This window comes from Crocuta crocuta, unplaced genomic scaffold (assembly GCF_008692635.1).
Source record: "Crocuta crocuta isolate KB4526 unplaced genomic scaffold, BGI_CrCroc_1.0 scaffold25, whole genome shotgun sequence".
Classification (NCBI taxonomy): Eukaryota; Metazoa; Chordata; class Mammalia; order Carnivora; family Hyaenidae; genus Crocuta; species Crocuta crocuta.
In genome coordinates, this window is record NW_027532015.1 from 8,893,504 (window position 1) to 8,916,628 (window position 23,125).

The 23,125-nt window shown below is 40.4% G+C and overlaps 1 protein-coding gene across 6 annotated transcripts in view; it reads right to left on the minus strand.

Moving 5' to 3' along the window:
- The window catches only part of AIG1 (androgen induced 1), a 241,628-nt gene that overhangs the window by 64,484 nt on the left and 154,019 nt on the right, over positions 1 to 23,125 (minus strand). Inside the window, exon 5 of one of the 6 annotated variants that reach the window (XM_077776002.1) lies at positions 16,517 to 16,603. The exons of the other annotated variants lie outside the window; for them this stretch is intronic. Within the exon in view, the coding sequence (XP_077632128.1) occupies positions 16,532 to 16,603 (72 nt within the window). The 3' untranslated portion in view covers positions 16,517 to 16,531. Of the gene's footprint in view, positions 1 to 16,516; positions 16,604 to 23,125 lie in introns of those variants that run through there. 6 annotated transcript variants of the gene reach the window in all.

Below are 23,125 nucleotides of genomic sequence, written 5' to 3' on the forward strand. Positions count from 1 at the left end.
TGTTAAATACTAAATTCATCACCAGCCATCTTTTCAAGTTATTATTCTTCTGGTATTCTCTATCCATTATCCAAACAACTGCTCAAACAAGACACTGAGAGTCATTCTGACTTCCCTTTGGATTTCTCTTTGGTAAAACTGGGTAGAAAGCACTGGGAACAGACCACAGGGTATTTTGTGTGTGTGTAATGGGGGTACATTTCTGACTTTGGCTATGAGCATGTTAGACATGAGGAAGTTTTGTGATGATCAAGTACATGTAGGTCTGTAGCTTGGAAAGAATCTTCAGCTACGTGGTAAATGAAGCCTTGGGTGTAGATAAGCTCACTTAGGAGAAAAGTATATATTAAGATTAGAAGAGGGTCTAAGAACAAGCCTTGGAGAACTCCGTGTTCTGTGCTGGATGGCAGAAAATGAGCCTGAAATGCTCAGTAGAGGAAGTAGCCAGAGAGAGAAAAGGATAGCCAGAAAATGTCATATTAAGGAACCAAGAGAAGGAAGATACAAGGAGAGAGCAGTCAATAGCATTTAATGCTACTGAGAAGGCTGAAAAATGTCTATTGATATTCTGGCAAATGTAGGTCAACAAAGACCTTGCTAAAACCCACATCAGTGGTTGTTGGAGACAGAAGGCAATAGCATAGTCAATCCTGCTAGCCCATATCATCCAATCTAAACTCTTGGGCTTAGAATTTCAGACTTTTCCTTAATTGTTCCTCAAGTTGTTTTCCATTTAATCTTTCATTTATAATCTCGAAAGTGGCTCTTTGCCTCAACTATGCCATTCCCCCTACTGATTTCTTTCCCCGTTCAATTCACATGCCCCTTTGATTTCCTCTGCCAATTAAATCCATGAAATACCTTCATTAGCTGGGAGAGGCTGCAGGGTAAGAAGCATGTGAGAGAAGGAAAATCTTTAAGCAAAAGTTTTATGACTTCTGCAAAAGGGTGTGGGCGAGAACAGAAGATATTATTCTCTTTAATGTTAGCAACGATTAAGAAGAAATCTGTACTGGGATGACTTGTAATTCAGCATTGCTGAGTTGGTGCAAACATTAATTCCATTGATGATTTGAGTCATAAATTTCCAGTTGGTTGTTCACAATTCATGAAGAGGCTGAATGAACACAAGCTCTTTTGAATTTGTTCAGCAAGTTCAATACTCTCCCATTTTATAATATATTAAATAACATGGAATATTTTTGTCTTTATTTTGTTGATGAGGACACTGAGGGCTTGGACTCTCTAGCATTTGTATAGAAAAGCTTCAGTCTAGTAGGAAACATCTGGCCTTTGTCTTTGGAGAAACCTAGATTCAAATATTGCTGACCTCAGCGATCAAGTTAAAGTAAATTTATTTGGCTTTTCTGATTCTCAGTTTCCTCATCTGTTAAATGGGCATAATAATATTTACATGGGGTTGTCACGAGGATTAAATTATATAAACCCACAGCTGGGCATAAATAGGCATTCAAAAGTTACTAGTTTCCTTTCCTTTCCGTCCTTTTAAAAAACTTCAAAATCCCAATAGAAAAAGCACCACCAGCTGCACCTGGATATGCTTAACCTTGAGGACTGGCAGGATGTGATGAACGGTAGGGCAAAGTCAGCCTCTCACAAAAGTATATGTGTTCAGAACTAAGTCTCTGTCTTCCACAGACATTATTGGACACAAATAAGAATTAGGCCTCACGGGGGCATCTGGGTAGCTCAGTTGGTTAAGCATCTGACTTTGGCTCAGGTCATGATTTCATGATTTATGAGTTCAAACCCCACACTGGGCTCTCTGCTGTCAGCACAGAGCCTGGTTCAGATCCTCTGTCCCCCCCTTTGCCCCTCCCCTGCTTGTGCTCTCTCAAAAATAAATAAACATTAAAAAAAAAAAGAATTAGAGCTCATGAAATGGCTATCCTGGTCTATTGGACAGATTGAGTTCATGGAGTCAAGACAGAGTGTGTATGTTTGAGGGGAGGAACCATGATTTATATTTTTGTCTCTACATCCCTTAGTACAGTATCCAGAACCTACCAGACAACCCAAGAAACATGGGATGTTGTGTTGGCTAGTTAATGCAACAGATTAAAAAAGCCTGGCTTAAAAAAAGTCTTAACCTTGGCTTTGACACAAACTCTGCATGACCTGGGGCAAATTACACAAAACATCGCAATTTAGTTCTTTGCGGAGCCAGTTAGAGCCAACATATTGTGAGAACCAAACCAAACTAAACCAAAAACTAAAAAAGCAGGCATAAAACTTTCAATAAAAATGTAAATGCCTAACCCTAATAGTTTAACCCATACATGCCTGCAGAAAGTCAGTTATATGTTTCCACTGAAAACCCAAAGACTCACAGTAATGCATTTGTACTAATTCAGAAGTTTAATTTGATTTGAAGGATTTCCTCAATTCTTTGCAGAGATCAGTGAATAAAGGGTTTTTGTTTTTGTTTTTTAACAAAGTTGTGCTAACTACAGTTATTCAAACTTTCTCCAAATAGTAAATAGCACGTTTCAAACTTTATTTTAGTGACTCAAACTTTAGGTGCTATTGAGAAGGAGCTAAATGGGCAGAACCCCAGGATCTTGGAACACTCTCTACAAGCCATCAGGCCTGGATCAAGGCAGTAAGCTGCCAGCTGTCTTTGGAACTGACACAGTGACCGGCAAAAATGACATGGCGGCTTTAAAATGATTCTTTCCAAAATAGCCATTCACCAGAAAGTCATAGGTTGTCTTAAATATTTAGTTTCAGGGACTCCAGCTGCATGCTGTAGGGACAAATGAGACCAAAGGGTTGAAAATATTTCCAAAGCCAATTAGATGATTTAAGATTTCCAGTCCTTTCCTGCTGTCATTGTCCTACCATGAGGGAAAGGAAGTGAGCATTGTCTTCATTTTCCCATCCACTACTGACATTTTTACAAGAGGCTGTGGTCAGAGGAAATAAATATCTTTAAAAAAAACTTTACAAAAAACCCAAAAAACTGGGAACATGATTTTCTTTTTCTTTTCTGATAGCTCAATATATAGACAGTGCTAAACAAAGAAAACAGTATGTACTAAGAACTACCGATGGACCTGGGAATTCCACAGAGAATATTCTTTGGATTAGGGAAATACCATATTGATAATGTATTTTTATCCATCAGAACCTTTTCTGACCCTATTTCAGCTATAGCTTCCATTTTTATCCACTTGGCATCCATGGAAGATTTTGTCTGGATTTAATAGTTTTATAACTAAAAAAAAAATTTTTTTTGGAAATCATTGGTCAAGAAAAGTGTCTAAATCTACCAAAATAAAATTTATTAATGGCCAATGAAAACCTAAGTTCAGTTTTAAAAGTCAAAGGCACAAATATGCAATAAAAATAATAGCCCCAGCATATAAGAGGACCCATATAAAGGTACACATCTAGAAGACGTGGAGAAAGGGTAGGGGTCATTTTTCAAGTATAAGTCTCCCTTTATTTTCCATTTAAAAAAGTCTAATTTCTTTAGATTTTTACCATACAGGCTGTCTCCCCACCATTTGTTTTCAATGCTTTCTTCTGCACATTATAGAGGTATAAACAACACTGCCTAAAATTGGGAAGTTCAACTTTATTTATTTATTTATTATGCAAAAACTATTACTATGTCCTATTTTCATAATTGCTTTCAATTGCTATTCTTCTTACCTATCTTAGGCATTTATTTGATTTATAAAACTGTGTTTTTCTTAATCACATAAACCACCATTTCCAAAGCAAGAGACTCTAAAACCATACAATAATGAAAAATACATTATGTTAGTCATCTTAGCAGGGTAAAAAACTGTGTTCTCCAATGATTTCATAATCCTCAGAGAGAATGGTGATTCATAGTCAAACAAGATATCTCAAAATCTAGAGAGGATGATCAATTGAGTTCATAGAATCATAGACTCTTTATGAAGGATTAGCATATATCATCATACCTAGAAAAATAATTAGAAAACTTGATATAAAAGTGCGTCCTATCTATTAGCATCCTTTGAAATTCTCATGAAAGGCATGAACTCCCTTTTCAGAAAAAAATCCACAAATACACACACACACACACACACACATTTTCACTAATGGGTTGTGACTTCCAATCTATTCATGGTCATTGTTGGTAACATTATGATACGTACTAAATTATGTTCTCCCCTAAATTTATATGTTGAATGTGACTGTATTTGAAGACAGCACCATGAAATAAGTAACTGAGATTAAATGAGATAATAAGGTGGAGTCCTAATCCAGTAGGACTAGTGTCCTTACAAGTAGAGGAAGAGACACCAGGGGCGTATTCACACAGAGAAAAGGCCATGTGAAGACACAGTGAGATGATGGTCATCGGCGAGCCAAGGAGAGAGACCTCAGGAGAAACTGACCTTGCTGACACCTTGATCTTGGACTTCTAGCCTCCAGAACTGTGAGTAATACATTTCTGTTGTTTAAGCCACCCAGTCTGTGCAATTTTGTTACAGTAGCCCAAGAAAATTAATATACCCATGAATGAAAGAACCATTATTATATATGAAGGAAAGTGTGGTCTGATTGATGTTGCTAATTGTAGACCACTGTTGTTCTTTGCTTGAGCATTGGCTAATGCTCGTACTTGATAGTTTACTTGAGACCACAGAATCAGAGACTTCTAGACTGGGAAGGACCTAATTTTAATTGCATTATAAGCTATCCTAAGTCTGTTAACATCTTCCTTAGAACACAAAAATATACTTCATTATAGCTAAAATTGCTACATATCTAAGTCAGTGACTTACATTGTAAAACAAAACAAAACAAAAAACCCTCAACAGAATCAATCCATAACTAGTCTATGAGTCAGTGTTTAAATAAAAGAAAAATCCTCAGGAATTTTCAGCTTCAGGTTGTGTGCAACACACAGGCACATCACCAGGAGAGCTAGGACTTTGCCTCATGACACGGTCTGACTGTTAAGGTGCCTGGGGAAGATTCTCACTTAAATAAATTGTTTTAAGCTTGGACTTTCCCATGTATAATGTCTTCCAGATGTCTACCTGGGCCAAAATTTCCACCTATGGATGGGCCACTGTAGGTACCACACTCTGCTTTATGTAAATTATTGCAGTTGCTGCACAACTGAGATTAAGGCATGTTAATACCCTCTCCTCCAAGTAACACTGCAAAGTGTTTTTCCTTTGATTTCTACATTTTCTCCAGATCTCTCTGTAATGACCAAGACCTACTACTGCTGCTTATTATTATTGTTGTTTATTGCTGCTCCCTGCAACGGACCCATGTAAGGCAGGAACCCACCACTTTCAAAAGGCATTTTCTCCCTGCACGGAAGGGAAGAAGCCTTTGAAGAGGAGACAGGGGCGGTGGGAGCTGAGTTCAAAGCACTCCCCAGTGGCTAGGAAGCAAAAGAAGACTTCAAAAGGAAAAAGGGCCAGTCTTTGATGACTCTAAAAATTCAAAAGAATTTCTTCTGCTAGCCTAACAGGGAGATTCTTCCACATTGAGCTGTAGGGAGAGAAGAGGAGGTGGCATCGTTACTAACCCATGAGATTTAGCATAAACAAACCAGGAGCAGGAACTTTATAGCATAGGGGACTCAGTATTGCTGCAGTGGAAGTTTTGTTTAGTCTTAAGAATTTAAAAATGATTTGAAATGGTTCCTGGAATCACACATTCTGAAAGACTTTGAAAATGATTTACTCTCCCTGTTGAAACATTTAGATTTTCAGTACAAATATCGAGGAGTTCATAGAGTAACTACGCAGTAAATGCATCACTGATAAACATCAGCTTGTGGATAAATGTTTTGCTTGGGGATAATCTGTTCATATACTTAGTGTGAAATAGTTAATGAGCTCCTGATGGCAGAAGCACAGAACTCCCAACTTCCCTACATGGCTATGTTGAAGATCTGTTAAACGGAGAATTTGTCCTAGCGTCTCAACTTGACATTTGGAAAGCATATTCTCATAGAATAACAATGGGTGTTATTATATAAAATGTTAATAAATATACTTAAAGTATATTTAATGTATTAAATCTTTTATAATAAATAAAGTAAATGCTGGTCGAAGTAATTTGGCTAGCATGATACCTGGTACATTCTGGGTAAGATGGCCCTTACCCGGTGGTTTAAGTCCAGGAATCTAATTACATTATATAAGAAAATCATACTAAATTCTATATTCCAACGGAATTAAGAAATAAACTTTTGGAACATGACCCATTCAAAATACTTAGAAATACATAAGAATGTCTAAGGTAGTTACCAAATGTGGTAGACAATTCTAAGATGTGTTTTCCATGATCCCAACTTCCTGGTATTTATGCCTTTGTTTGAGTATAGGCNTGGTAAAGCTGATGAGATGTCACTTCTATGACTGGGCTAGACAAGACTGTGACTTCTGTTTTGCTAGCAGCCGACTTCCCTTGCTGGCTCTGATAAGGCGAGTGTATGTTGTGTTGGGGAGGCCCACAGGGCAAGGACGGAGGGAGTATCCTCTGGCCAAGAGCCATGTAGAAACAGAAGCCCTCAGTTCAACCTTGGAAGACCTAAATCCTGCCAATAGCCATGTGAGCTTAGGAGGAGCTCTTTCCCCACTCGACCCTTCAAATAAGACCTCGACCCTGGCTGACACATTCACTGTACCTTATAAGAGGCCCTATAGCAAAAGACTCAGCTAAGCCATGTTTGAACTCTTTTTTTTTTTTTTTTAATGTTTTTTTTATTTCTAGGAGAGAGAGAGAGACAGCGTGAGCAGGGGAGGGTCAGAGAGAGAGGGAGTCACAGACTGAAACAGGCTCCAGGCTCTGAGCTGGCAGTCAGCCCAGAGCCCGACACGGGGCTCGAACCCACGAACCGCGAGATCATGACCTAAGCGAAAGTCGGACGCTTAACCGACTAAGCCACCCAGGCGCCCCGTCATGTTTGGACTCTTGACCTATAGAAACTGTGAAAAGATAAATGTATGTTGTTTTAAGCTCCTAAGTTTCTGGCAATTTGTTATGGAGCAACAGAAAAAAAAAAAAAAACTAAGAAAGTAAGTGTAGATGCATCTAAACATTCTGACCTTTCCCAGATAAGTTCAGACCAACCTACTACCATTTCTACTTGGCCCTCAATGTTGTTTCAAAACAATGTTATTTACCTTATTAGCTTCCTAGCACATTAAGGATTTTATCACAAAATTCCTCTACTCTTGTTGGAAACCTACCTGAACCTCCCCAACTTCCCCCCATTTCCCCTTATTCAGTGATCTGGTATTTGTTGGGCTCCCACGCTGTCAGCCGTTCCACAGTGCGCCTTAAGAGAAGGAGGAACTTAACGGTAGGACACTTTTAAGTCTGGCAGAAGGGATGATAGTCACATAAATATCTGGTTTTCAAGAGAGAAATAAGTGATACAGGAAAGGGATAAAGTGGCATGAGAATTCCAAAGAGGAGAAGAAAGTTCTATCTGTCAGGATGCAGTCTGATTAAGTTTTAGAGATGCATAAATGGAGAATAAAAATGGAAAGAAGCTGTAATGGGGTTTATTTCAGAAACAACAGTTTGCTTAGTGTAAAGGGAACAAAAGGGAGGGCCGACTGCCTTTCTCATCCGGAGTGTGTATGTAGGTGGTGGAAGGAAGAACAGTGGAAAGAACTGTAAAAGGCCGGGGATGGGGCCAGGATGGAGAGAAAAAAAAAAAAAAAAAGGAAAAGAAAAGAAAAAAAAAGAAAAAGGCCAGGAAAGCTGCAGCTTTAAAGTGCAGTGTGATCTGGGGCCAGAGGGGTCATCTGGGTGCATAGAACCAGACCAAAAATGATCAGAAGGAAGCCAGAGAACTCATTCATCCGTTCAGCAAATAGTAGGCAGCATCTGTAGTGTGCAGTGCACTTCCACTCCCAGGGGGTCTGCAGTGTGGCCTCCGCAGGACACCTTGCCACAGGGCAATCCTGAACCAGCCTCAGGCCGAAATCCACACTAGTTTGCAAATTAAAAAAAAAAAAAAGCATCAGATAGGCTGATTCTCAAGAACAGAACCCTGGAGACAACCGTGGAACATTTACCATAATGTATGTATTAATTTCCTAGGGTTTCTATACAGATTACCACAGATTGGGTGGTTTAAAGCAAGAAGGATTTATTCTGGCACAGTCCTGGAGGCTAGAAATTGGGAGGTAAAGCAACAGGGAGACAGTCGCTCCAGAGGCTCCAGGACAGCATCCTTCCCTGCCTCGTAGAGCATCTGGCAGCCGCCGCATTTCCTTGGCTTGGGGCTGCCTCACTTCAGTCTCTGCCTCTGTGGTCACGCTGCCTGATCTCCCGCTGCCTCCCCAGACAAGGACCTGGGGACCCAAGATAAGCCCCTCCTTCCCAGGTCCTTAACTGATCACACCTTTCTGTCACAGAAGTTAATAACTACTCTTTTGCCATAATGGGTAGTATGTACAGGTTCTGGAGATTAAGATGTGGACATATTTTCCTGTCGAAAAAATTCTTATACTTCAAGATAAACGTACTCATGGAAAGCTTTGGAGATTGATAACTTCCCCAGTGTTTGGCATTCTAGTTAGTCCATACTCAAACCACAGTACTTTGCAAGAAAACACTGAAAACAGAAAACCCATGAGTTATTTCAGGTGAGAATATAAAGAGCCGCTTCCTATTCCAGGGTACACCTTGATGGGAAAGAAGACACATGCGATCCCGTTTATGGAAAAGAGAGACTGAACCCCAGGTGCCGTGCACAGGGCACACAGGGAGCTGGGGCAGAAAGGGGCCCAGGTCTGGGGTTCAGCTAGCAGGGCGCTGGTATGGCATGGCTTTATTGGACAGGCCACAGTGCTCTCGGAGAAGGCCCACGATGCCTGCCACGCTCAGTTTCCTTTTTCTAAGGGCTTTCTTAGGCATGGCTTGCCATGCTGTGTATCCCATGACTTAACTTTCCTGGTTGAAGCCAGCTGGACAAGGAACCAGTGCTTGATCCAAAGACAGCCTTGCATAGGCAGGCAGTGGCCTTTATGGTGACTCTTTGTTGCAATACACCCCCAGTGGAGCTGCATAATATGGACTGCTGACCCCAGTCTTTGTTTTAGAGGCTTTAAATGGCAGACACACAGAGAGCATTAGCAAACAGTAGGGTGGGCTGAAGCAAAAGACATAAGAAGAAGGCAGGTGCCCTCCTCCATGCCCATCTCCCCACTCCCCCCCGCCCCCCCACACCCATGAGTCCTCAGTTTGTTCTCAGCATTCAAGAGTCTCTCATGGGTGTTATATGGAAACCAACTTGACAATAAACTATTTGTAAAAAGAAAAAAAAAGAAGGCAGGAAGCAGACGCCATTACATACTAGAAAGTCTGGGTAACAGATGCTCTGAGGTGGAAAGGTAGTTTGTAACAGCAGCAGAAACAGTGAGCTGGTAGTGGAAGAGAAAGTTCTGGGGCGCCTGGGTGGCTCAGTCGGTTAGCATCCAACTCTTGATTTTAGTTCAGGTCCACTGAACTAAAGATGGAGATGGAGGCCCACCATGGGCCTGTGCTGAATTCTCTCTCTCCCTCTCTCTCTGCCCTTCCTTCTCTCTCTTGCTTTCTCTCTCTCAGAATAAACAAACTTAAAATTTTAAAAAAAAAGAAAAAAAAAAAAAGAAAAGAAAGCTCAACCTGGTAGAGAAGCAGACATAGAAGAACTGAGTGTATGAATGAGGTGCCTGGGTGGCTCAGTCAGCTAAGCATCTGACTTTGGCTCAGTCATGATCTCACGGTTCATGAGTTCGAGCCCCAAGTTAGGCTTTGTGTTGATAGTGCAGAGCTTGGAGCTTGCTTCAGATTTTGTGTCTCCCTCTCTTTCTGCCCATCCCCTGCTCACTTCTGTCTCTCTCAAAATATAAATAACAAATATTAAAAAAAAAAAAAGAGGAATAGCTGAGTATTGAACTTGGGAAGCTATCAGGGCTGCTGTCGTGTTTCCAGAACTAGTGTTAAAGAAAAGGGGCTTGTGCCCAGTCCTGGCTGTAACAGTGCTCCATGTTACCTTCTCTGTGAGGCCTGGCTGTGAGGCTGCAGCTGGTTTTATGTCTTCCCATACCTGGAAGGTAGGATACCATGATTCATCCTACTACATCCACCGGAGCTTCAGTAACCCATCCCTTGTTTCTTCCTCACAATGAGAAAAACTTGAAATCCAGCCTGCAAATCCTATTGGTGTCAATAAGTACTTAGTAACTGATGATTCTGTCAGCATGATATAGGAAACCGCTTCAAACCCACCGTTTGTCCCCACACAGGCCACACCAGTCAAAGAACATATCCATACCTGGAAGTGGCTTTACGGTGTCCCTCAGTTGTGGCCATTAACACACAGCGTGAAAACACTTCAAAAACTGCAGTGTACTTATAAATAAATGATAATTAAATTATGTTGTGGTAAACGAGCCCTGATTTTTAAAATATGCATACCATATAATTATGTGCTTAACTTGCAATTAACACTAACAGCCCCTCTTACAAGCCAGAATTAAATAAGTGGGGATTGGTCATTTCATTTCCCTTCAAGGGAATGAGCCTGCCCTAGATGCTGAAAATGAATATAGATGATAGGTTGTCCTGTTGCACACATTTCACAAATTTAAGTTTTTCTTTCTTTCTTTTCTAATAACTTAGCACAGGTTTTATTTTTTATTTATTTATTTCTAAAAATGCTTATTTATTTTGAGAGAGAGAGAGAGACAGAGACATCCAAGCAGCACAGAGCCCGATGTGGTGCTCGAACTCACAACCGTGAAATCGTGACCTGAGCCAAGATCAAGCGTTGGCTGTGTAACCGAGTGAGCCACCCAGGCCTCTCACAAATTTAAGTTTTTCTGTGGCAGCATAATTTCAGATCAATTATGCTCTTGACATTTGCTGTGCCTCAGAATCTCTGTGGAACTTAAAAAAATATAGATAGATAGATAGTTGCTTTTGCCTTATTTGGGATATTCTGATTGATGAGGAAGGGGACTGTAGGAAGTGGAAGAAAGATACGCCTAATTTTTGCCTTGATTCAAGTTCAGTTAAGCAAACTCACACAGCTTGACTCCTGGCTGGGTGATGAGCTGGCCCTGGATGCCACCATGGCTGATCTGTGGGTGGGAGATACCACCCACCCCTTTGGTTTCCATCAGTGATCCTTCCCTGTTTGCCGTGGTTACTCAGAAAGGATCTTCCTGGGGGTGGGGGAGGTCGTGGGGTTTGGGTCTCCTGCCACCTCCCCCTTCACAGCCATCCAGGCCTGACAAGCAACAAAGATACGGTTTTTAAAGGAACAAGTTGTAACCCATGTCTGTAGTTACATCTTAAATTTCAGGGTACTGGAGACAGCCTCCCAAGACATAAAACTCTGCCTTCAAGAATATGTGAGGGAGCATACTCTTACCTGTGCTGTTGTGATGTACTCTGTGCAAACACGTGGCTCTGAGACTAATTTCATAAAGACACTTAAGGTACATGACTGTCAACACCTCTCCTTGGCTTTAAACATATGTGCATATATTGCTAAGTCCTGGTAGCACTTTTTTTTTTTCTGCAAAGAAATAATACATAACTACTAGCTTCAAAGATAATATTTTCAAGCCTCATAAAAACTCCATTGACTCTTTTTTTTTTAATAGTTTATTGTCAAATTAGTTTCCACATAACACTCAGTGCTCATCCCCACAAGTGTCCTCCTCCATGCCCATCCCCTCCTCCCCCCACATCCATCAGTCCTCAGTTTTTGTCAGCATTCAAGAGTCTCTCATGGTTTGCTTCTCTCCCTTTCCCCCACCATTTCTGCCCTTCTTCTCCCCCTTGTTCCTCCGTCAAGTTCCTCCTAANCTTAATAGTCACTTCCAGGAGATCACAAAGGAGCATTTTCCTTTTGAGAGACACTGATGCTCAGATGGCTAAATGTGTGAGAGGGAGAGCTCAGTGAGGGTTATTATCAACCTCACTTATTTTAGGGGTCTAAGAAGCAAGAGCTCTTTAGACAGTGGTCAATGTGGCTCTCGTGTTTTTGCAATGAAAAGCCAGAGGAACACAGAAAGACCGAGAACTCTTGAATCAGAGCCACCCAAGTTCAAATTCAGGTCCTACCATTGGTGAGCAGTCTAACTTCAGGAGAGTCCATGAACTATCTGTAGGCAGCAAAGAGGGATGTTTACAGATCCCAGAGACAGATGGGCTGGTTCTGAACCCTGGCTCTCTTGCTTACCAGCTAGGAGCTCGGAGGCAAGTTTCTTAACCTGTCTGCATTTCAGTTACTTCATCTATAAACTAGGAATACTAGTAGTGCAGAGAATTAACCTACTCAGAAATAGAGCTCCTGGGTGGCTCAGTCGGTTAAACGTCTGACTTCAGCTCAGGTCATGATTTCACAGTTGGGGATTTCAAGCTTGGCATCGAACTCTCTGCTGTCAGAGTGGATCCCCCCTCTCTCTGCCTCTGCCCTGCTTGTGTGCACGTGTGTATTCTCTCTCTCTCTCTCTCAAAAATAAACACTAAAAATATTTTTTTAAAAAAGAATTAACCTCCTCAAAGAGAGATCTGGCCTTTGCTCTCAATTATTAAAAGTTGCTCTCTATGCCTCTGGAATATTCTGTCTGACAGGAGTGTCTGTGCTTGTCTGGGAGCTTTGGCCACTAGACAGTCTAACAATGTGATTTTATGATGGAGGCTTTGGGTCACATGGTCACAGTTTTGCCTCCCTAAAGGCCTGGAGACTAAAGGTCAGCCAGGTAATGGTACTCAGCAGTGTGTGACTGAGCCCCAGTAAACACTCTGGACACTAAAGGCGCAGGTGAACATCTGGTTAAACATCCTCCACATCCTCACAGGAATTGGTGCTATCCATCGGTGCATGGGGAGAGGACACCAAGAAACTCCATATTTCTGGAGTTTCTGGATGCTGGTCTGTATGCCTATTCCCCTGGCTTACTTTAACCTGTATTCTTTTCTTGTAAAAAAAAAAAAAAAAACAACCACAACCACAACCATAGACATGACAGTATTCAGTGAGTTTTATCAATACTTTCAGCAGATTTTTGAAGCATAGGATGGTTCTGAGAACCTCTGAACTTGCCAACGGTGTCAGAAGTGAGGATGGTCTTGTGTGAACATTGTTCCCTCTAACAGTGGGGGTGACTCTCACAGGGGCCAAAACTTCTGCATTCCCTCGTGTAGTCGTTGGGAGGATTACAAATTTTGACATGTAAAACATGTAGAACAGTGCATGGTATGTAAGTTGCTCAGTAAATGTTGGCTACTGCTTTATGAATGTCACACACAGACATGTGCAAATCATTTTTTATTTTTTGTAAAGTTTATTTATTTATTTTTGAGAGAGACAGAGAGAGTGAGTGGGAGAGGGGCAGAGAGAGAGGAGAGAGAGAATCCCCACACTGATAGTGTGGAGCCTGATGTAGGGCTCGAACTTACAAACCACAAACCTGAGCTGAAACCAAGAGTCAGATGCTTAACCGACTGAGCCACTCAGGCACCCCATATCATTTTTTATTTTTTAAAATGTTTATTTATTTTGAGAGAGAGAGAGAGACAGAGAAAGAGCGAGTGGGGAGGAGCAGAGAGAGAGAATCTTAAGCAGGCTCCACACCCAGTGTGGAGCTCTGCATGGGCCTCAATCCCATGACCATGAGATCATGACCTGAGCTGAAATCACAAGCTGGGTGCTTAATCGACTGAGCCACACGGGTGCCCCTACAAATAATTTTTTAAATGAACACTTACTACATGACCATTTCTGTGCTGAGTGGTTCAAATGGAGTGTCTGAATTCCCAATGAACTCTAAGAATAAATGAAAGGAAGCTTACAGGGGTTCAGTAACATACCTACATTAAGTCAGTTAGTAAATAGAAGCCAGGACTTAAACTCTGTTCTTTGTGACCTGAACACAGACCCAGTTTTCTTTAAAGCCTATGTTTCTAGCTGTGAAGCTAGACTGCCCCATAAAATACCTCTGTTGAAAGTATTCATTGCTACACCCTTATAAAGATTACAGCTAATGTTTTCAAGCACTCGCACAAACTGATCAATACATGGGAGCAACAGCTACCAAGTCCGCCGTGTTTTTCCTTGCAGGATAGAAACACCCAAACAATTCTGTAAGAAATATCTGGATAAAGAGCTTCATTTCAAACATTGCTTCATTGGCTGATAGCAAAGGATAGCACCCTCATCTCAAACTTATTTATTCCTTTTCAAAGCAATTATCATTCTGTATGAGTGTAGCTTTGGGAGGGGTGATATTTATTCTTGATTGGGTTTTGTACTGACATGGGAAATGAATAAACATTTTTTTAACTTAAATAGTTTATTGTCAAGTTGGTTTCCATATAACATCCAATGCTTATCCCAACAAGTGCCCTCCTCCATGCCCATCACCCCCCTTCCCCTCTCCCCCACCAGCCCTCAGTTTGTTTTCAGCAATGAATAAACATTTTAGTTCCTGAATTAGAGTGTATCAAATTCCATTAGAGTATCAATAAAATGAAAGAAGCAGTAAATTTAGTGCAGAGCCCTTGGGGGTAAAAGTCAAATCACCATGAAACTATACACACTTAAAATCTTCTATAGAAGATTCCTTTTTTTTTTTAAACTACTTTTGTATAAATAGATGCCATTTCAGTACACTTTGTTGCTGCATATATCAAAATGTTGCCTAGAAGAAGAACTGATAACAATTCCTGCGATCTCTCTCCTTCGGTGGATTGGACTAATTCTGTGCCCACTAATTCACCTCTCCCTAGCAGCTAGCACCTCTTTCCTTTTTCCTCCCTGGCCTTATTCATTTCAACCTCCTTCCCTTTTCTTCGTTTCTTACAAATTTGACTTCACTCTTCATGCTTTCTGGTACATTTTGTACTTATGAACATGTGCTATTAATAGCAATGTTTCGAATTGGGATAATTTCTCAAATTGCATGCCGCCTGGTTGCCATGGGACCCGGTTCGCTATTAGGTTCGCTCAATTCATTTTTGGGGTGTCAACTCACCTTGCAAAGTATTACGGGCCTCTCATAAACACTGTGCAATCCTTCTATGACTTAACTGACATGGGATGGGAAAAGGCTAAAACACTTGATTGTCCCCAAATTCTCACTGCAGATAATTATTCAATTTTCTGTTTCATTCTGTTTGTATAGGTATTCGGTTGTGTGTTGTTGTTGTTGGTTGGGTATTTTTTAAAAAAAATCCAGATTCAGGATAATGGCAACACTTACCACTAAAATAGGCTTAATAATACCTTTCCATCTACACTGAATGGTTATTGTGAGCACCAGATGATATAATGTACTTGAGAGAAAGTGTTTTGCCAATGTCCTGCACAAATGTAAGAGACTGCTGCAATATTAACTTGGGTAATGAGGTGACTGGCTGATTTTCAATGTTTTTAAGAATAAATACAGAAGCATTGCTTATTTCCTGTGCTTTCAGTGATGCTACTACCCCCAACTAAAAGTGATAATGGTCACTGATCCTTAATGATGCTACTTTCGTGATAACAATGTTCCAGACGTTCTTCCAACGTTGAACTATTGGTCGGATCAATGGCTGAGCATATTTCCTTTGTTGAGTATTTATTTAAATATAATGATTTCTCAGAGAAGGAACCTAAGTTCAAGTACTCTTGGGTTGTCAGGAAAAGGCTATAGTGGTAACACATGGTATGAGCTTGTGAACCCAAACTGAATTATACATTTTTCAATAAAAGAAATAACCTCGTTATGTAACATATAAAATAAATTACAAAGCCCCCTGAGTAGATGGTCAGATGCCAAGACTTTTCCAAACTCCCCACCTTTTCCCAGCTTGCATGGGAATTTTCACAATTAAATAAATTCTCCATCTGGTACCCTTAAGCCCACAGTGTTTTGTTTGTGGCACTTCAGGTTAAACTTTTGAAGGGGAAAGCCTTTTTTTTCCTTAATTTTCTGCTCCAAGTGCATTGTGAGTTCTTAGCAGTTCTTAGCAGTGTTCTTAGAAGTACACACCCATGTGAAACATTTAACACGTTATCAAGGGCTACTCAGCGTGCGCTGAATTCGTGAAGTCACTGTAATAATTTCATGGCTCCCAGGGGTCTACATGTCTCAGACTGGGAATCTTTCTACACACAGAAAAAAAAAATCCTTAAGATCTTACCTGGCAATGAAGGAAGGTCAGCTTTTGACCTGAGGCCTGACTACCACCTCGCACGCCTTGCCATTTCCCGATTCAGAGCCTAGGTTGAGAAAGCACTTTGACTGAGGAGTGAACTCTCTCCTCCTCCTAATCTCATTCATATTCATTTCCTCCAGGAAGTACCACTTCAAGAATAGACAGCTACTCTTCCTTCTGTGTTCCCACACCACTGAATGTATAATTCTGCTATTTCATTGTGCAATATTGTAAGGCTCTGTTGCTACGTGTGTCTCCCGCAATAGTCTGTGAACTCCTTGAGGTCAGGTGCTGTTTTATTCATCTTTGTATTATCAGTGCTGGCCAGAGAAGACAAACAGGTTGCAATTCATGTGCCAATTATCACAGTTTGAGAGGATCTCCGGAGCACTAGAGTGAGAAGGACTTTTGGTGCCAAATCCTGGTAAGGCAGAGAAGAGTACTGTGATTGATTAGCTATGTCTATGTTGAAAGAAGAAGGGGAGAGCTAAGTAAGGTACGAGTGTCACATGTGCACATTCCCATAGAGGTGGAAGCTTGATAATGCCTGTTGGGTGCACAGAATATACTTTCTGGTCCAAACTGAATGGACATCTAGTCACAGAGGCAAGCACACATTATAAGTGCTGGTTGCTGTTTTATCCCCCTTTAACCTCAACTCTTTCCATGAACTCTCCATCTACTTAATCCTGCTTTCTCTCCACACTATAGGTGATTTCTTTTCTTATTGCATCCTCAGTAACGGTAAGGCAGTAATGTAGGGCAACACTTCTGAACCACAACAGCAGGCAATATAGAATAATTTCTCCTCTTAAGCAAGTTACAGAAAGTCTCCTTCATCCACTATCTTACAGCAATACTTAAAAAAATATTTTTTAATGTTTACTTATTTTTGAGAGAGAGGAGAGAGACAGAGCATGAGTGAGGGAGGGGCAGAGAGAGAGAACCAGGCTCCAGCCTCTGAGCTGAGCTGTCAGCACAGAGCATGATGCTGGGCTCGAACTCATGAATCATGAGATCATGACCTGAGCTGAAGTTGGATGTTTAACCAACTGAGCCATCCAGGTGCCCCTCTTACAGCGATACTTTAACAACACCCAATGTTACCACTGTCTTACCAAATAAAATGTACAGGTTCATCTCAGGTAACTTAACATCAGGTATCTGGAAAGATGAGACTTCACCTGGTCAAAAGATTCCTGGCATTTTGGAATCTAGGATACTTTATCTGGTTATTTTTAACTGGGAGGTCATTCAAAGAGAGATAAGACTAGGGTTCCAAGCAAGTATGTAATGATGGGGAAGTAACTTGCCAATTCCAAGAATGCATGGGCTTCCTTTTCCATTTTTTTAAAACTCCTACCAATGCTATTTTCACAATTTCACTTGGCATTCCAAGACTATCACTCTTGATGACCCATCCTGGCGTTATTTGGCTTTTATTACCTTTTTGAAATGCTTTAGATAAACTGTGAATATCCTAGATAGAATTCCAATTCTGCACTCAATAAGGCATAGCATCTACATATGCAACTGCAAACATTCCCACACAATCAACTGATTGTTATCAAGAGCTGAAAAAAAGCTAGACCAAAACTTATTGTAAAAGAAAGGGCATGAACTGATACAAGCCCTGTGGAGTAATAAAAACACCCTCTGGTCTGGTCTCAGGAACCAACTCTATCTGGCAACAAACTTTATGTAGATCTAGGATGGAAATAATGTTGGCAGAACCCAATAACCCCAGTGGGCCATCCATCCAGGGCATCAGATAGGAGTCAGGCTCAGTAACATTTCATCTTCCACAGACCACACACAGCCTGGTATAAGAGAGACAGATATCCTAGGGGATTCAGTGAGGTCATATTCTCAGCCATTGTGTCACACATTCCTCTTGCAAGATGCATAGGACATTACCACTTACATGAAATGGAAGTGTTCTGTATCTAGTTAATGGATAACTAGTTTTATCTTTCTTGGGTTTTCCCAATTGAAACCAACAAATAACTAGTTTAGTTTTATCTATAGGTGCTATAGTTCTAACACTTCTTGGGCACATATTGACTTGACAAACAAATTTAAGATTTTCTTAACCCATTCCTCAATGGCACGGAGCACTAACTGATTATATGGTAAGAATGGCCTATGATTTGGAGTCAAGATAGAACTTGACAGAAAATTTGGCTGTGCCAATTAGTAGCTGTAAGACTCAGAGCAAGTCTTTAAACCCCTTTGTTTCTTTAACTTTTTCATCTGAAAAACGGGGATAATACTGTCTTTCTCTTAGGGTTGTGTGGGATTAAACAAAGGTATCATAGGTAACCTGCTATATAGTAGACATTTTTAAAAGTACAGGAATTTTGTTATTGTTACAGATATATTATTATGTCCTTTGGTGTGAGTTTGTTATGGTATATATGTGCTTTTGGTTCTCTTTTCTCATCTTATGTAACAATCCTACCGCTCATTTAAATCTGTCTTCTGTTACAAATCCCCTTTTTGTTATTTTTTGAGTTTGGATGTCTTCTCGTGCTGGAAGTCTTGAGAGTTCCTCGGTTCTCCTCAGACTGCTATTACATTACTTCTGCTCATTATAAGCCCTTCCCTCTACTTTTTCTTTTTACCCCAGAGTAGGAGATATATTTACACAGATAAAAACCCAGCTGTGTGACCTTGGGATATCGCTCAAGTGCTCTGTGCTTTAGAGTCTTCATCTATAAAATGAGGAGAATAGTAGAACCTATCTCATAGGGTCATTGTGAGGATTAAGTGAGTTCACATAGTACCTGACACACAATAAGCACAGTGGAAGTATTTGCTAAATAAAAATAAAAGGAAATGAGATATAAAGTGGAGCTTTGATAAGAGATGTAACAGCAAGTTTGCATGGGGATAAACTCTCTTTGCCTGGCTTCTCTCATCCTGTCTTTTAAGGACTCGTCCCAGGAGTGGGAAGATGGTGGCAGTCCAAATCTGAGTTTGAATTTGAGGGGAAAGTTGTCAAGAAAGTTTGGTTTGAGTCCGGAATATAAGCCAAGGGGTAAAAGCTCCGTACGACTCTAAAATGGATCTGTTTCATTCATGAGGTCTAGGGATTCCCCTTAGGGATTTGGACTAGTTCTGTGCTAAAATAGTGTTTCTGAAGTATGTTCTGTTTTTCAGGAGCTCTCTCAACCCTTTGTTAAAAGTGCCTTTAATATCTATCTTGTGCCCAGCAAAAGATCAACTGCAGAGGCTGTGATTTTTTGTTTGTTTTTAATTTTCTTTAGAGCATTCTTCTAATGCCTGCTGACAATGGACTGAAATTCTCCAGGCCTTGCAAACTTCAGGTCAATGTTTATATAAGAAAAATCTATAGGAGTCAAGAGTAATTTCCTTATAAGCAAAGAGCAAATAAGAATGTGTAAGATTTCTGCCTCAGGAGTGACTAACTCTTCATGGAAGTCCTTTCAATTACATACCCAGAGTGTGGTCTGTGTACCGTTGCTACAGATCCATGGAAAGATAAGTACAGCAATTGAAAATAAGCATGTAGAAACTTCTGCAGCAATTTGCTCACTGAATGTAATACAAGATTTAGAGTTTAAATGTTGTTTGTTCTTGGTTTCCTTTTTTTGGTAGACAACCTTTTAATGGTATTTTATAAAAATTCAGTTTCATATAGATTGGAAATATGAAAAAATGCTCCTTCACCCCGATAGTTTTAAGTGTTATGAAATTTCTACCAGCTGTTGGTCCAGAGGTGAGGAGCCATGATTGATTAATGGCTCAAATCTCTGATTCCATAATTCCATGACCCCAGGCAGTAAGGAGTGTCTGTAGTTTATGTGTTTTATGTAGAAATACCAGGTTCATAAAAGAAAAAAAATCTTTATAGAAGCCTCAGCTACTAGATAGCCTTGGTAAGGTCAGTAGATTGCCACCAACAGTGTAATTTGTGGTCATTCAAATTTCTTGCAACAGGCATTCAAGTGTCAGATCTGAATTTTAAATGTGATTCTGTCACTCACTACCTACTTGATCCAGAAGATACAGATCTAAGCTGTAAAGTAATTTTTATTTCCTAGGGTTGCTTTGAAGCTCAAGTAGTTAACACTTGACAAGTGGATCAAGAAGATATAGTTTATCTATACAATGGAATACTACATGGCAATGAGAAAGAATGAAATCTGGCCATGTGTAGCAACACGGATGGAGCTTGAGGGAGTTAATCTGAGCGAAATAAGTCAGGCAGAGAAGGACAGATACCATATGTTTGCACGTATAGGAGGATTAGGAGGAACTTAACAGAGGACCGTAGGGGAGAAGAAGGGGAAAAATAGTTGGGGAGAGGGAGGGAGGCAAACCATGAGAGACTCTTGAATGCTGAGAACAAACTGAGGACTGATGGGGGTAGGGGAGAGGGGAAGGGAGGTGATGGGCATGGAGGAGGGCACTTGTGGGGACGAGCACCAACTTTTAAATAAACTATTTAAAAAAAAACCACTTGTATAGTATCACTATTTGCCAGGCACATAGTAATATGAAACAACACACATATATTCATTTACTCCTCATAACAACCCTCTGAGGTAGTTACTATTTTCATTCCTATTTTGTAGATGAGAAAACTGAGGCATAGAGAGATTAAATGATTTGCCCAAAGTCATACAACAAGGAAGTAATGAAGCTGTGATTCAACTCCATGAGGGCTAGCTGGAGTCTATAATTTAACCCCATATATCACAGTTCTTTTCACGAGTAGTTTGAGTAAATGTTTGCTCCTTGCTCCTTTCATCTCTTTGCCCATTTTAAGTGGGCTTAGGTGGTAGCCTGGTTCTGTCCAGAACCTCATATGCTACACTTATCTAATTATAGGGAGATCTGCCTTTACTCTCCCACCTATTGACACATTTTACAAGTTCTACTCAGGTAAAACATCCAGAGCCAGATATGGTTAATAGAGCGAAGCCAGGAGACTACTTGATAAGTTCCAATTGCCCACCTGGGTCACTCTTGGCTAACTTCTCATTTCATTTATTCAATCACCCATTTGTTCAACACCTATGTTTTGAACATTGATAGTGTGCCCAGTGTTGTGCTGGAGCACAGAGAAAACAAATATGTAATGACACACACCCCACTGTTAAGGAGGTGAAGTTTACTCGGTAAGATGGGTTCAAAAATATGGATGTGAACGTGTGAAGATGTGAGGGAAAAAAGATCTCATGGTGACAGAGGTGGGGAATTGAACACATGGTCTTTCCTCCATTCATCTCGGACTCCTTGCCTACTGTCCCGGCCACAGAGGCTTCTCAGCTCATCAGCAAGCAGCCACGGATAAACATCCGCCATCTCATCATTCTGAAGCTACAGCCACAGTCCATCTCAATGAAGAAAAAGAGCACAGGTTTTCCAAGTAGTGGGTGTGAGGGTTGCTGGTTCTTTGGGTCCTGAAAGTGTTACTATTAAATATCTGCTAAAAAATATTCAGAGGACTTTAACTTCTGTGATGAGATTCCCTTGGACTAGATGAACTCTGAATGCCTCTTTTTTCCCCCCACTTCAGAGTTCAGCCCAAATGTCATTTCCAATCTACATCCCCAAATCCTCATTTGTCCCATTCAAAGAGTTGGAGAGTCCCTTCTCAGTGTTCCAACTGTATTCTGTGCACACCTCTAGTAAAGCATTCATTGTTCTGCAATTTCAATTGAAAATGTATAAAATGTATAAATTTTTTTGCTTGTGAGTGGGTTGTATTTTGTTTTTTTGTATCCTGGTGCCCAGTTTGATGAAAACTTTTAGAAGCTTGAGGATCTTTTAGGTTGCTCTACTGAATCTCAGTCTGCCTTGTTAATTACTTCAACAGTGTCCAAATTTAAGATGAAAGAGAAGTTGTAACTGGTCCTTCATTCCAAATACAAGCCGGTCATGAGGAATTCATCTCTCAGTTGCAACTTTATCCCCTACCTTCCCCTTCTATGGACTATTCCTCTGGTAACAAGATCTTTTTGGACAAACAAAAGATTTTCTTTAGGATCTGACTTCTTAGCATTAACCTCTTGAGTAATCCCAGTTGTTGCAGTTTCATCAAGTGTTTTGGCTCTTCTAGAGCTAAATGACCATTGCTAGGGTGTCTGCTTCCACTCAACTCTCTATGACAGACATCCTTTTTTTCCTTATAAATCACTTTCTTCCTTATAAATCAACCCAGATATTGTAGCTAGTGGAGACCCCATGACTTCAGAAAAAGCAGAAGCCCCACCTTCAAATCCAAAGGATTAATTATGATTGGTTTAGGGTTTGACATATTACCTAGTTCTAGCCAATGAGGTAAAAAGGAAAATTCAGCTGGAGGATGGCTCCTTTTCCAGAGTGAAAACCAAAAAACCAAAAAACCCACAATAGAAACAACAACAACAAAAATGCCACACTAGGGAGAAAGACTTTTTCTCTTATGGCTTCCTTTTTCTTTGGATATCATTACAAGAAAATAATTCTGGAAACAAAGGGAGCCATCTTGTAATCACAAGGCAATAACTTTGAGGCTAAAAGGCCACCGTACTAAGGGTGACAGATCGGAAACCTAGAAAGAAATGAGGTCCGTTGTTGAGAAACTGTAATAACAACAGAAACACTTATCCTTCGACTTCTTTTTATGTGAGAAAATAAGTTCTAATTTTTAAAGTCACTGGTGCTGTTTTCTGTTATTTGAAGCCAAAAGCTTTTTGGTTAATATAAGTCTTGAAGTTTCTCCTGCTTTTCTTATGAATTGAGACTTATTGCTTTTCTCTTTCCCCACAGTTCTAAACCCTAACATTCTCCAAAGTTCAGTTCAGTTAGAGTAGAAATGATTTTCCCAGAGCCGGAGGTAACCTTACATGTTTAATAGATGAAGAAACCAAACGAGTGATGAGTTTAAAGATTTGGCCAGGACGTACACAATGAATACTGGTCCTGGCAT